The sequence below is a fragment of the Nansenia antarctica genome, assembly GCF_963989245.1.
Source record: "Nansenia antarctica genome assembly, chromosome: 4".
NCBI classification, from domain to species: Eukaryota; Metazoa; Chordata; class Actinopteri; order Argentiniformes; family Microstomatidae; genus Nansenia; species Nansenia antarctica.
In genome coordinates, this window is record NC_137689.1 from 59,210,066 (window position 1) to 59,225,671 (window position 15,606).

Genomic DNA, 15,606 nt, shown 5'->3' on the forward strand with positions numbered 1-15,606 from the left:
GATCGACATAGCGGAGGAAACTGTCATTGCACCCCAAATCCAGTGCCTCCAATTAGTGTTGCCCAAGACCAGGCAAACCCCTCCCCCAAACTGCACCTGCTACACTTTTTGTTTTTAATTAGTCAATACATGGACATACTGCTCTATAGACATTCAATGCACAAAGTTAGCCGTAGGTAGAGCCTGTGAGTGTTGGCAAGAGAGACTACTATAACGACAATGACACAGCCATGCTAAGCCTATGGCACCACAGAGAGAACATCTCTGTTGACATAACCACTATGACACAGCAGAGTCAGCACAGGCCTGGCTGCCGGTTTTTGACTGCAGATACAATGCACTTTAGTTTTCTATTTTTTAAAACTGAAAACTCCCAGCGCAAGCTTTCTACTCTCCTTGCAATTTCCTTTGTTATTCTCCTTTTTCTGTTGATAATACTATTCCATCAGTCCCTCCCCTGTTACACTTTTTTGCTCATTCAGTTTTCTAATGCAGGGCATGGTGTGTTTTTTTGTTTGTTTTTTTCTCCCCTCTTTTCTTGGCTGCTTTGCTGCAGGAGTGGGAATGAAGAGAAGCTCATGGCCTTGCTCACTCCACTAAACGTCAACTGCCATGCCAGCGACGGCCGCAAGGTAAGAGTTCTAGTCTCAACACACACACACACACACACACACACACACACACACACAGTCTTCCATTTTGATGCAATTCATAAAACCTCTTTATGCAAAATTGCTTACGCCTGTGCAGTATTTAACTGTTGGCCATGAAACAATGTACGGCACAAGACAAATGACTGTCTCTTAAGAACATTTAACTACCTTTCCATAATACAGCATGGACAAAAACATATTGGTGTTGTTTGTTGTGGTCTAGTAATCCAACTGACCCTATAATAATGTTGTACTGAAATAGACTGAAATGTCATTTTACTTAATTGACCCTGGCTACAGTCAGTTGAGGAACATTTGACTGTAGAAGCATCGACAGATTAATTTAGTGGTGGATTGAAACCGGATGTAACACACATTGTGGAACACAATTCATTGGGGAACTAGTGTCATGCTGTATGTCTCATAGCCACAAGTTCCAAATCCAAGTGTAGTCCTGATCAGATATCAGTTAAATCTGCTGGATCTTGGTTTAGAGGCTTTACCTGAGCCAGCTTTCCTCTCAAACCCTTTCAGTCTTGAAATAAGAGGATTTGTCGTCCCCTTGTGAAAAGTTTTCAGAGCTTGGACGAAAAAGTATTTAAGGATAGGGTGGCTGCCTTTCACCCTGAATTCCTGTTCAGGCCATAAGCAGGGATGTAATAGGAGAATGTTTAAAAAGGAATGCTGATTCAGTGTGAACGGTGGATAAATGCTACAATGGTACGTAAAAGATGCTCAGGCTACAGGCCTTTATTCCCCACTACATCCCTGGACATGACCCTGACCCATGAGGTACTAGATGAGCTATGTAATGGCAACTTTCAACCACACTCAGCAGTTTTCTACACATATAATGTGGCGTTCAAGTAAAACAGGTGGGTAGTACAGGGTTCTTTAAAAAAAATAATTTGAGACAGTAGGAAGAGAGGGAGCCAGATAAGAGGGATGACGGGGCCAAATGGGCTGGGGTGGGGCTTGTACCCTCAAGTGGGGCTTGTACCCTCAAGTGGGGCTTGTGCCCTCAAGTGAGCCTTGTACTCTCAAGCCTCCAGAGAGATTGGATGTGTGTGCTACTGCTGGGAGTAACTTTGCCACAGTGCTGGGGACTTGACCATAGTCATGTACTGTGATGTCCAGTCAAAGCACTTGTCCAGACTGTCCCTAACTATTTGGAAGCGGGCTCCCTGATTAATACTGTATACTAGAAGTAAAGAGTTAAAGAGTCTAGTAAAGTTAATTTGGGGTCACTGAGAAATCCTGAATTCAGCTGCAAGCTGTTTGTCACCTCCGCCACAGTTGTTTATTATTAGGGCTATTGTGCTAGCAGATAGCATTCAACAACTGCTCCCCTGAGTCTCCCCTGACTTGGTTTCCATTACTGTGGGTTGTTTTGTATGTGAGAGCAGCAACCTCTGTCTGTATTCACCGTAAGTCAGCTTAGCAGGAATGCAATGACATTTAAGACTGCATTGATTTTTATAACAATTGAACAATGACAGTGATCAATGTAATCGACACAATGATTCATATTCAAATTAAGCTTCATCCAGCCACCTGTGCGTGTCTGTGTGTGTGTGTGTCTGCCTGTGTATTTGTGTCTGTGTGTGTCTGTGTCTGCGGGTCTGTCTGCGTGTTTGTGTCTGTGTGTGTCTGTCTGCGTGTGTCTGTGTGTGTGTTTGTGTCTGTGTGTGTCTGTGTGTGTGTCTGTGTCTGTGTGTGTCTGTGTGTGTGTTTGTGTCTGCGTGTGTCTGTGCGTGTGTGCGTGTGCCAGCCACAGAGACCCATGTGTGTGATCGCTCTGTGCCTGATGCAAATAACTATTATTCTGATTACCATACTAATGATATTCTCTTTTCTCATAACCCATTCCCTTATCATTTCTGTTGTCAAAGCTGATAAACAAACAAGCAATTCAACTGGAACGAAATGAAGGTCTAAAGCTCGCATAGAAAGAGGAGAAAGCCTCCCACAGGGATTTTATGTTGGGAGGGGTTTTTTTTGGTTGGAAATGTGTGATTCATTCGATTAGAGTGGTTTCTGAAAAAGACACTTCTTGCCACGTGATTGTATGGAGATTCTGATGCAGTATCACCTATGTGCATTAGCAGGCCAGTACTTCTTTACAGAAGCAAGTTGAGGAGGTTGGTGAAGTGATTCTAAACTACAGGGAGAGAGGCGTATGACAGGTGTTAAATAGAGAGTGTAGCAATAAGGTGTTGGCCACACTAGTCTGTCAAAAAACACATTAAGACACCATCTTAAAGTCCATTCATTCATTCATTCATTCATTCATTCATTCATCTGATTTGATCCATGGAATTTGGCCGTAGACTAAGAGAGGCACGACTGCTTCTTAATTTCTAATCGTCTTAACGGATGAGATGCACAGTGCGGTCTGTGCGTGTCCGTAAAAAACGGAACCTTGTCATCTCCGTTGTCCATCAATAGATGACTCCCATAGACTTTGATTTAGAAAGTAATTTAAGAACACAACGGACTAGTGTTGCCTCCCTTCCCTGCATCCACCACCACCACCATCCCTGCTTTTGTCCCCCTCCTCTCTCCCCTGCCCTACGCCTTTACCACCCCCCCCAGGGAAATAACAGAAGAAGCATCTCGCCTCCTCGGCTTGTCATAAAATTCTAGCTAACAGGTGCATTCTTTAGCTCACGTACAGTATATGATAGATTAAGCTCTCTCAGAGCAGCACGGTTCTCTGTGCCCGTCTCTCTCTCTCTCTCTCTCTCTCTCTCTCTCTCTCTCTCTCTCTCTCTCTCTCTCTCTCTCTCTCTCTCTCTCTCTCTCTCTCTCTCTCACTCTCTCTCTCTCCCTCCCTCTCTCTTCCACTTCTCTCCTAGCCCAGATGAATCTACGCCATGAGTAACACAGGGTTTATTCCTCCCCTCATATCTGTTCATTGCCTGAGAATATCCTTTCAGTTTGCTCTCTTGGGTTATTTGTCAGAATTGCCCTTTTTTACACAATCTGTTCAATCTGTTCAATCTGTTCATACAATTAAAAAAAACAACCAAAACCATGGGCCACTACATAAAGCTGAGGAATAGGGTTGGAGAAATGTTACCACTCTTACATTCTTAGACATAACTCTGGATGCAAGGACTGACAGTCTGTGACATCAACATTGAATTGTATGTTTGTTTAGTGTATATGTTCCTGTTGTTTGTATAACATTGGGATACAAGAGCTGTATATTTTGGATTATGATGGTACACCACAGGTGTATTAACCTCCATGAGGCTTGTATAAGTAATAGCGTGTTCTTCAAGAATGAATAGGGATATATCAAAAACGTTTTTTACAGAATTACAGATTGTGGCTTCAGCACATGCTCAATTCAAACCTCAACCCTCAACATCCACTGTCTACAAAGATTTCCCCCTATACGCACTTGCATGCGGAAAATGGATGGCATGTAAGGTGCAGGTGACTCACAGGTCTGTTGTCGTTTACTGAATCGTGTGTGTGCGTGTCTGTGTCATCGCCGCTTTCCGTCAGTGGATGACTCCCACAGAGATATTTCTTTAGAAAGTAATTTCGCATACACCGGACTAGTCTTGCCCCTTCCCTAACTCATCCTCCACTATCACCACTACCCTTGCTTTTGTCTGCCTCTCCTCCTCGTGCGTGTGTACTGTAGGGAGGAGAACAGAGCTTTCCTAATCGTCTATTTCTCACTGTTCAATGTCTGTCCAGAGGATATGTCAATGATACCATCATCCCTCTTAACACCAGTCATAATTAGCTGGTGATGAAGTGAAAGACCAATTCAATTTACACAGGACCGTGTGAGAAAACATGCGGGGGGGGGGATATTTCATGGTATTTTGACAGGATTAGCCGCTGACCTAAAGCCTACGGCAGGTTCATTCTGAGTCTGTGTCAGAAGTCATTCTGTGTCTTGTGTGATCTTCGCCTTTAATATATTTTTTAAAAATAAGTTTCTTTCAAATGTGGCTGGTAAAGAAAAATCTAACTGGCTGGTGAATTTTCTCATCCACCAAACACCTTGGCTGGTAGACCAACAAGTTAATTTGATGCCCTGTACACTGGCACACACTGGTAATGCACTCACATGCTAGTATACTAATACACTGGTACACACTAATTAGGGGTGTAACGGATCACGGAAATTCCGTGATCCGTTCGGATCGCCCTCCACGGTTCGGAACGCGTGTGTACCGCGGATCAATTTAAAAATAAAAAAAAAATAAAAAACGTTTTTTTTTTTTTTTTGCGTTCGTAAATCCGCTCTGGAATCAAATTACTTGGTCCCTTTATGACGTCGGACCCAGTGTGCGCTCCGGCGCTCTCAAAGCGAATTTACGAACGTGGCCCAAGTGTATCATGTTACGTTGTTCGGCGGAGAAGAACTCAAAATGCCTCCCTCGTCATTTAAATCCCATGTATGGGAGCACTTTGGCTTCTCTGTCAACTATGACGGGAGGCACGAAAAAGGTAGCTCGACAACTTCTGATAATGTAGGCATTTTTTTCATACCATGTTCAAAATAAGGGTTCACTTTATTATTTAGTTAAAAGTGGCATAAAACATGTTTATTCATCTGCTTTAAAGAGCCCAGTGATTCACTGCTGCAACCAGGCGCCTCCTCCCTCTCTCCTATCATTTAAATTGAGTGTATTTCAGTATAATTATGTAATGTTTGAGTGTAGAATATGTTATATATATATTATATATATATATATGTATATATATATGTATGTATATATATATATATATATATTACCAGTTTTGACATCTTGAATGTTGTTGGTTTTTGTCACATAGTAAAAGTGGTGTTTTTACAGAATTCAAGGAAAAAGCAGTTTTTATAAAAACAAAAATGTTTGTGTTGATCCGAAAAATGATCCGATCCGTGACTCAAAAACCGTGACACGATCCGATCCGTGAGTTAGGTGATCCGTTACACCCCTAACACTAATGCACTTGCACACTAGTACACCAATACACTGGTACTCTGTAACACATTTACATCACATTAGCATTTTTACCATTTAGCAGGCGCTTTTATCTAACGCGACTTACAATTAGAGATTACAGAGACAGTCTCCCTGGAGTAATTTAGGGATAAGTGCCTTACTCAAGGGCACTCTTGAGTGTGTTCCCAGGTGGGATTTGAACTCATGACCTTCTGATCACCAGTCCAACTCACTCAATATCAGAAGAAGCATCTCGCCTTCTTGGCGAAGAGAAGAAGAAGCATCTGGCGCCCACTAAGGCCACCACTACCCTCAGGTACTAACACAGGTACACTTATACACAGACATATACAAATATATATAAATATACTAATATGATTGTGCACCAGTATGCCAGTGTCCATTAACTAGTCAGAAGGGAGGAGGAGAGAGAATGAGAGAGGGAGACATAGAAGGCGAGAGATGGAAGGAGTCGAGATGGAGGCTCTGTGCTGGCCATGGAGGAACATCCCCCTTGTGTCATACTGATAGGCAGCCAGGACAAAATGGTATTGATACAGACCCTATGGGCACACTGACAACGCCTGTACCCTTAACCCTTAACCCTTAACCCTCAGCCTTCATCTGAGTGTGTTGCATCTAGAATAGATATTGGCCTGTCGTTGTGAATTGCTGCAGTGGGGGAAAGAGCAGCTGGTATCCGACATGCAGGACCATCATCAGCTCATAGCCTGCAATAGTGCAAGCACCCACCAAGGCTGTGTTACCACTGTGCCCTCTGTGAAGTGAGGAAGAATACAAACCCAGGCTACAATCAATACTAGGTCTGGTCCCCATCAAAGCAGGGGGGACTGAGCCACTGCTTCTGCCATTGAAAAATATCCTCAGAAAAGCTATCAGAAATAGCCATCTCACTTACCTTACTCCACACAAGAAGGTTCAATTTGGAGTGTGTGCGATGTAGGCGTGTGTGCGCTTGATCTTGGTGTGGAGTGTGGAACTTCTTTGACAGAAGATGATGGAAAGCCCAGAAGTGCAGGATTGTTATTAACACTCCACAGCTCAGTGGAGAGCTCCATCGAGATGCCTACAGGAAAACCAATCACTTACTCCAGCACACATGTACAGAACAGTCATGAATCACTCCACAACACTGTTTCACTCACAACAATTGACCTCTCTCTCTCTCCATTTCTTTCTCCTTTCTTGTTCGTCGGCCACTCTATCCTCGGAGAAAGGGGCCTGTGCACAGTTCCTATTACAGGGGGCTCGTGTGTGTGTGTGTGTGTGTGTGTGTGTGTGTGTGTGTGGGGGGGGGGGGGGGTGGCGGCTCGACCATACCATAACAAATCAGAGCCCTCACCCCCCATAATAACTGACATTTCAATTTTCCCCCCCCCCAAAAAAAAATGTTTTAGAAGAATTATCTACGTTGCCCTCCGCCACTACCTGCCTTCCTCAAGAGAGCCCCCTAAAGACAAGATCTGTTGTTTGGGGTGAACAGGTTGAACCCCTGTGTACTGCAGGGCCTTGTTGAGATGAGAGTTACAAAGTGATACCGAAAAAAGGCCAGCACTCGATTCTGTTCATATAAACAAACCTCGTCCACACAAAAAAAGAGCACACTGCACAAACCATTTGGCTATTACTACCTTTTTCAGCGTCTCTGAATCTGCTACGACAGCATTTCAGGCAAATGGATTCTCGTTTTTTGTGGGGGTTCATGACCATAGATAATGACTTGGTCACTCTGCTGTTGAATGGAATCCATCTTATTATCTTTATATAATATATCTTTCACTTTGCTTTTCCACCCAGCGACTACCCAATTAGCACTTTCATGGCTAGACTGTCCTGTCTATGTACCCGCAGTAGACTTGTAATTCTGCAGTAGAATATTTAGCCTCTGCCTCACTGTCTTCCCTTTCCCTTTTGTCAAAATACATCATCTCACTTTCAAAGTAATTAGATTTAAGCTTGTATGCACAACATAATAATATTTTATTTTATCTTATCTTCTTTAAGAAGTATCAGTACTGGCGCTCTGCTATTACATCAGCTTTAGAAGCGAGGCAGGATTTCCTTCGGTGCGGGAATATTTACCCTGAATGTTTCCAGATCAAACATGAACATCATAAATAGGATTGGGTAGGGAATACGGTGAGTGCTCAGTGTCCACCAAATACACTAGTTTCTTCATTTTAGGGCTTTGGGGGCTTTCTTTAACCTTTTTTGTCATTTCAATAGCTTCTCAGATGCGTGTGATTTCTGAGAAACCCATGATAGCCATTGGGTGGCGGGCTCTTTGAGTAAACAGAGCGGTTGCCGACTTGTTATTAACAATTGTGGGTGAACAAACAGCTTGCCCATGCATCACACGTGCAGGTGTGTGGCGTGCCGTACAGCACAGAAAAGTTGCACTCACGTGTGTGTGCATCCACCATATTTCTGGACAACAAGGATGCTTTGATGCCTCTCAGGCCTGGTATGGGAAGTGTAGGCCTATCCTAGATTGCTCTGTACAGTCTGAGTGGTAAAACAGACATGTAATATGTGGTAGGAAACGTTGGAAACGTTTGGGTATGTGTAACCTGTACCAAGTAGAGGATAATACACAACACAGTGACCAAGGTGTGTGTGGAGTTTTGTGCTAGTGTAATATTTTGGTCTATGTTGTCTGTGTGTTATGTGTAGTCTACTATATATAGAGGATGGGTGACCCACTACCCATCCATATGGGGTCCTGCTTCATTTCCATAGTGTCCTGCGTGCAGTATTTCCTAAGAGATATCTATGGTAAACACCTTCCATAGGGTAGAGGGAGAAGCTAGGGCTGGGCTTGGGCCGTACATCTCCCTGTTTGCACGGTACTGCCATTAAATACCAAGGAAGAATAAGCCATCAGCAGAGTAAGGGTATGGCCTAATGTGTTATTGATCCAAACAGAATGCGACCAGGAGGGTGGGAGGGCACTCTCTGTTTAGGCAATGTTAGTGTTCCCTTGCCCACTCTTAGAAATATAGTTTGTCTTTATTCCGTATAGTAAAACTGGGGGACAAAAAGACTGTCATCCTTCACTATTCACTCCTTCACCCTTCGTCAGTGTCCGTCCGTCAGTCCCCAGGGTAAAGCCGGATGCATGGCTATCTCAATTTTAGAGACACCAGCCGTGGGTTCGCTCTGGGAAGAGCAGCGTGTCAGCCTCACACCGACCGTAGCCCATTTCACGGCAGTTATAGCATGCGCTGCCACCATGGCAACAACTGACAGCTAGCAGTCACTGTTGGCATGGTTACAGGTTACAATTCTGTAAAGGAGAGAGGGAAGAACGGGGACAAAGGAATGGGAGCCGTGTGCCTGCTGATGAAAGTCGTGGCAAAGGAGGCTTTCCAAACCTCCCGCCCCCGCTCCTCTCCTCTTCCCTGTGTGTGTGCTCTGTTCTTAGATGATTAAAAAAAACACCAGTATTTTATCCAATTTTACCTTGTTACAGGTTTCATATGCAAAATATACCTCAACCGTCTATCTACGGGTATGCTGCTGTAAGCTCTGAGATCTGATCTCCTACCTAATGTCTAATTGAAGACTCAATGGAAAATAAACCACTGCCGATTCCTACATGGAAAGCAGCTTTAATCTTATTGTGGGTGTGTTTCTCTGTATGTTTGGTGGTGTATTATACTTACCAGCAGTGCTGTCGATCGATGGGTACTATTTTGGAACATGTCTGTGCTGTCTTTCATATGGAGCGCATTCACCCGATAGTATTTTCCTCATTAGCCACAATCCTACTGCAAGTACAGGGCTACAAGTCACCCAAATAAACTCCACATGACACTTAAAGCGGTGGCAGTCCCTGCTGCATACTTCAACAGGAAAAAAACAAGTTCCACCACAAAGTAATGGATAGAATATTAATTGGACTTCAAAGTAGTGGTATTAAAAAATGTAATTAGCTTCATTATTAGTTGTCAGTATCATGTGGTTTATTTTTGGTGCTTTTTTCCCCTCTCTTGCTGGTACAAAATATAATGTTTTGTGGGAGATGTTCTCCTGAATATAGATTATCTGGTTGTATTAAGCTCATGAGACATACCGGTACTCTTAATACTCTTCAAGAATTTGGGTATATACAGGTGCATCTAAAAAAAAAATAATATCGTAGAAAAGTATATATTATATATAGTATATACCGGTATATATCAAAGTATATATTGAAGATAATATTTTTGGCAACTTAATTCAAAAAGTGAAACTTGCCACGCCGCATTGATGCAGTAATTAGTGAAGTGAAACTTTATTTATATAGCGCCTTTCGTACATGAATGCAACTCAAAGCACAGTAGCCTAATTAGTGCAAAAGTCGCCCCGACCAAGTATTGAGTGCATAAATGAACATACTTTTTAGGTTGACATTTCATTCAATCCTTTTTTTGATTGGTCTTATGTAATATTCTAATATTTTGAGACACTGGATTATTGATTTTCATGAGATGTAAGCCATAATCATCAACATTAAAACAAAACAGGCTTTAAATATTTTACTTTGTGTAATGAATCTAGAATATATGAAAGTTTCCCTTTTGAATTAAATTATGGAAAATAATGAACTTTTCCACAATATTCAAATGTTTTGAGATGCACCTGTATATCATGAATTTATGAATAAAAAAGCAGCATTACAAATGACATATTGTGGCTTTATGTCCGTGGTAACCAGACCTAGAGCTAGTGTGAATATGTTCTCCTCTCTCTGACTCAACTACACAACTTGTCCCCAAGGGCCAGGACATGAAAGGTCACTCCTACCATAGAGTTCAGCTACAGCAAGGGGAAGGCAGAGCTTATTGCAAATATTATTTGCCTCAGCTGTCTCTGCAATAAGCTCTGTTTCCACTTTGCTCTGCCTGGCTGTAGCTGTACTCTGCCCTCTCTCAGATAAACTTTGCCTTGTCGTAGCTCTGCCTTGCCCTCTCTCAGATAAACTCTGCCGTAACCTCTCAGAAGACCTGTCTTTCTCTCTCAGAAGAGCTCGGCCTTTCCCTCTCTCAGATAAACTCTGCCTTAACCTCTCAGAAGAGCTGTCATTCTCATTCTCTCAGAAGAGCTCTGCCTTGACCTCTCTCAGGTGCAATCTGCCTTGACCTCTCTCAGAAGAGCTGTCATTCTGTCTCTCAGAAGAACTCTACCTTGTATTAGGTCTGCCATACCCTCTCTCCAGCCCTACTGGGCACAATCAATCTGGTTTGGACATGGAAATGCTGTACTACATCACTGAAGCCTCAGAGACTTTTACCAGCCCTGCGAATCCTCTCTCTAAATCATGTTCACAAACAAGCCTGGCTATGATTTAACATCCAACCCGTTTAAACACAGTGATAGGAACATAGGAATTGTAGATTGTAGGGAGAATTATAGTATTAGGAGTAGGTGTAGGAGTATTATGTGCATTTATGCCTGTGTTGGACTGAAATGTGGTTTTGTTCAAAGCTGCTAACCGCGTGCAGGGTAAAACGTATGCTGTGTTGTTGTGTGAACTGCTGTTTTTGCAATTCCTCAAACAGCCACTGAAATATGTACACACTCGCGGAACCTGGTTTTAATAGAGAATTGTTTTGTAACTGAAAGAGGACGCAACATAACCTCTGCCGACCTAAGCTGCACCAGAATTATTTCTACCAGCAGGGTTTGTTATTGTGTCCGTATGTGTGTTTTTTGTTTTAGAGAAGTGTTTGATGATGATGTATAAAGCTTGGAGGATGCTCCAGGTCCCAGTAGACATTCCCCCTCCACCGCTACCCTCCCCTCTCACTTCACCATACCTCCTCCCCGCACCCCTGCTCACCTACCAGCTCCCTCTCCTATCTCTATCTTACCTCTCCCTGCCTCTCTCCCCTCTTCCTCCCCACTCTCTTCCCCATACCACTCCCCTTTTCCCCCCACCCTTCCCCCTACCACTCCCCTCTTCCCCCCACCCTTCCCGCTACCTCTCCCCTCTTCCCCCCACCCTTCCCCCTACCACTCCACACCCTTAGGGTTAACAGATTGACAGGCGGGGCCTAAGCAAATTGAGCCTGCCCAACCTGTGTGTCGCCATGGTGATGCATGCAGCTCTGCACTGTGTTGAATTGGATCATGTTCAGCTGAGACACATCTGAGACACACAGTCCAGTAACACACACACACACACACACACATTTGAATACTTTATTTGGTTCCACAAATTATATTATGCAAACAGGGAATCAAATATTTCGGGGCTAAGCAGCACTGAACACTTAAGGGTACACATAACACCTCCTTCTCCACACGGCCAAGCTGCCACACACACACACACACACACACACACACACACACACACACACACACACACACACACACACACACACACACACACACACACACATATTTACATACAAACATTTGTACAAGTGTAGAACTAGCCTAATGTTGTATGACATGATGATTGAATCATAGCATAACATTGAACTTTCGTTGTCTATCACAACATTTTGCGAGCAGAATTGAGGCATCTACTATAGCTAGTCAGTGGTATCGAATTGGAGCACTGATATTCAAAGCATAGTCTGTTGTGGACTTGTTATTTCCTGTTAGAGTTTATTTTGCTTTCAATCAAAAATGTTGTGCAGCAGAGACGTGTGTCTGTATACTAATGTCTGTAGAGACGTGTGTAATAAAAAGGCGTACTGGTGAACTACTGTGATGGATTTTTAAGCATTGATTTTAAGTTAGACAGTATTGTCTTACCCTGCTCCCATATCTCTATATCATACCACCAAACATGTTTTGCATGATGACATGGTCATTGGAGTGGGCTAAAAGCACATCCAGTACTTGAACCAAACAGCTGTTTAGTACTATGATTCAGAGTACCGTACATATGACTCACAGCCTATAAAGAGATAGGGTTGCTTTCTCTCTGATTCTGTCAGTTCTGTCATGTTTGTCTGAATCGTGTGTGTGTGTGTCTGTGTGTCTGTGGGTGGGAGGGAGGGAGGGAGGGAGGACAGAAGAGAGAATGATAAACGACCCTTTGACGTCCCTCCCAATGCAGAAATGTCCTATCAATGTTATGGTTGCAACTGTCAGTCAACCTCCCACATGAAGGGGCCCTAAAGATTTTACCGTAGCGACACGTTTCCACACAGAACTATTAGCACTACTAGCACACTACTAGCAATACTAGAATTTAATCTTTGAATTTCCAGTGATTTTTATTTTTTTAATAGGAAATCAACATGATGCTATCATTATATCATTTTTGTGTTTTGTGTTTTGTTTTCCTATTTTTTGTTCCGTTGTGTTTATGGTTTGTGATTTCTGGCGACATTGTCTATCAGTCGACATCCCAAAAAATGCTGGTAAGTTGTTTTCAACAAGCTCTTAGATTGCTGCACTCTTTGGTTTGTCTTTTGGCGTTTGTTGATTTATGATTTATGGTCGTACGCTCGCTGGCTCTGCCTCCTTGTGCACATGTTGGAACTTGGCCCTTTGTGTCAGTCGGTCACATTTCATCGCCCCCACCAAAAAGCTCCTGTATTCTGGTTTTGGATTGGAATGAAGCCGATTTATTTTTTTATTTTTTGGGGGGGGAGGGGGGGGGGGATATGAACCCTTTTTCCAAAGAGGTGTTCCTGATTCCCCATTGCCTGCTGTTGTAGGAGCATACCTACACACCCCTACCCCATTTGCACCTGCTACCGGCCCCCTGTGACATCATCACCCTCCCATCCCCAAAGCTTGCATCACACATGTTCTCGTTTCAGAGTCGGTTGTCTCTCTCTGTTGCTGTTGTGTTTCAATGACATGCATGTGACGAAAAAGCTTTATTTTTTGCATTTTGGTGAATCTTGTCAGACCAAATAAGTGTACATTTGTCTTTTGGCAGACAATTTACACAGTCCAGTGTTGGAATGTTTGTGGGTGAAAAGCGGGGGGAAAAATTAAGAAATGGTCAATGTTTGTTGTTGTTGGACACTATTCATTGGCACATTTTAGATTTTTGTTCACTGTTCTCCACATACTTTTTACCTAAAAAAAAAAAGTACTGGGGTGATATTGGTACCACCCTTTTCCCCGATGCCTGTTTTTCTTCATTATTTGCTTGTTATTCAGTCCCAGCTCCTTTATTTGTTCTCTGATACACAGTGAACGGATGCTAGGCTAACTGTCTCTCATAGTGTGAACTAGATTGATGCTAAGCTACTCATCTGTCTTTTGCTATAATTCTCCAATAATGCTGTGTGCCATAATGCTGTGTGCTTCTTTTCAGTTTCTCTCTCTTTTTGTCTGTTATCTTGTAGGCTAATTAATTATCACGTCTCTACTGCCTCAAATCTACGTGAGAAGAATAGCCACGCTAATTTTCACAAAACTACTTTTTCCACGACTTTCCAGAGACACAGTTGTGAGGACCAAAATTAAACCATGCTAATCAGTGTCAATCGAAGTAACCAATTCCCAGCAGCCACTTAGCAGTAGCGCTTCCCAACTCTAGACAGAAACAGCTGAGAGATTAGATCACAAGGGGCTGCTCTGAGGGAAGCCATTGATTCCCAGCTTGAATCTGCACTTTTCCTAATTGCACTAATTATTTCCAATGAGGTGAAGTAATCTATTTGATGATTCAGTGAAAGGATGGAATCTGTGAACTGCACATCATTGCTATCAGCCTAAAAGAAACAGTGGGCCGCATCACACCCACAGTTAACCCCAATGTGATTAGATTCCATTAGAAGTCATATGAAGGGCTACTTCTAACAGTTTGATCTGTGAGTGGCTGCCCGCCAGTTGACCTTTCTCAAACCATACGACCGGCACACTGATGAGCGCTAGCCGATGACTCGGCACTGCAAGACTTTGTGTCGCGCTTGGTTGTGATTAACCACAAACCTTCACTCCAATCGATACTCCAAGACACCTTTTAATTCCTCATTCCGGTTATGTTTTAAACATTTTAAGCGACTTACACTTCAGCATTTTTCAATACAATGGAAGAGGATGGGGGGGTCCACTTTGTGGCCAGATCGACTGGAGTTGAAGGTATGTGGTTTATCACAGAAATTAGATTTTAGACAGAACTATCCCTTGAGGCTAACATCTTCTCAATACCTCTCAGATCTGGCATACACAGTACCAAGGGGAGCACAAGTACAGAGGTTGAGCTCGGGGTTGATTTGGAACACAATGACCCTCTCACAAATGCTACTACGGGATGCTAACATGGTTTAGATGTGTTAACATGCATCCCAAGCCTGCACCTCCTGCTCTCTCGGGTGTTTTGTGGAGCTAGCAAGGTCTGGTCTGTTCAGACGCCCTCGTCCTGTTCTTATCCTCCTCTGCTCTGTGTCTGTCTCTTCTCTCCTGTAGTCCACCCCTCTACACTTGGCAGCAGGATACAACCGTGTCAGAATAGTGCAGCTCCTGCTACAGCATGGGGCAGATGTGCACGCCAAGGACAAAGGGTAAGTGTGTGTGTGAGTGTGTGCGTGCGCATGGTTTCACCAGGTTTCCTCTCAGAATGTCTGTACTGTTGAGTTGAGTTGAGTGTGGTTAAGACTCGTGTGTGTGGTGGGCTGACACTCTCTCTAGTGTCTACTTGTGCCTCCCTGCCTAATGAACTTGGTCTAATTAATAGTTAGTGCCATATCCTCAAATCCATGCCTGTGTGTCTGTAGGGGATCTAAACGCAGTCCCACCACCCTTCTGACCCACTTCTCCTACCTGCCTCTCACTAACAGGAGGAAATATGAGAGTGGGCATTAAAAAAAGTGAATTACAATGACATGTGAAGTCCCTATTATCATTCAACAAAGTCTGTTCCTCAACACATTAATTTATACTATTATACTGTATATTAATACTTTTTATTTGTGTTCCTCTCCCAACAAGCGGCCTGGTCCCTCTCCACAACGCCTGCTCCTACGGCCACTACGAAGTCACAGAGCTGCTGCTCAAGGTAAACATTTGTTTCA

At 43.2% G+C, this 15,606-nt stretch overlaps 1 protein-coding gene across 1 annotated transcript in view; it reads left to right on the top strand.

Moving 5' to 3' along the window:
• Positions 1–15,606, top strand: part of tnksa (tankyrase, TRF1-interacting ankyrin-related ADP-ribose polymerase a) — a gene marked incomplete at its 5' end in the record, with an annotated part of 60,026 nt that overhangs the window by 23,326 nt on the left and 21,094 nt on the right. The window contains 3 exons of the mRNA XM_080530170.1: positions 557–632; positions 15,002–15,096; positions 15,524–15,590. Coding sequence (XP_080386296.1) covers positions 557–632; positions 15,002–15,096; positions 15,524–15,590 — 238 coding nt within the window. The remainder of the gene's footprint in view (positions 1–556; positions 633–15,001; positions 15,097–15,523; positions 15,591–15,606) is intronic.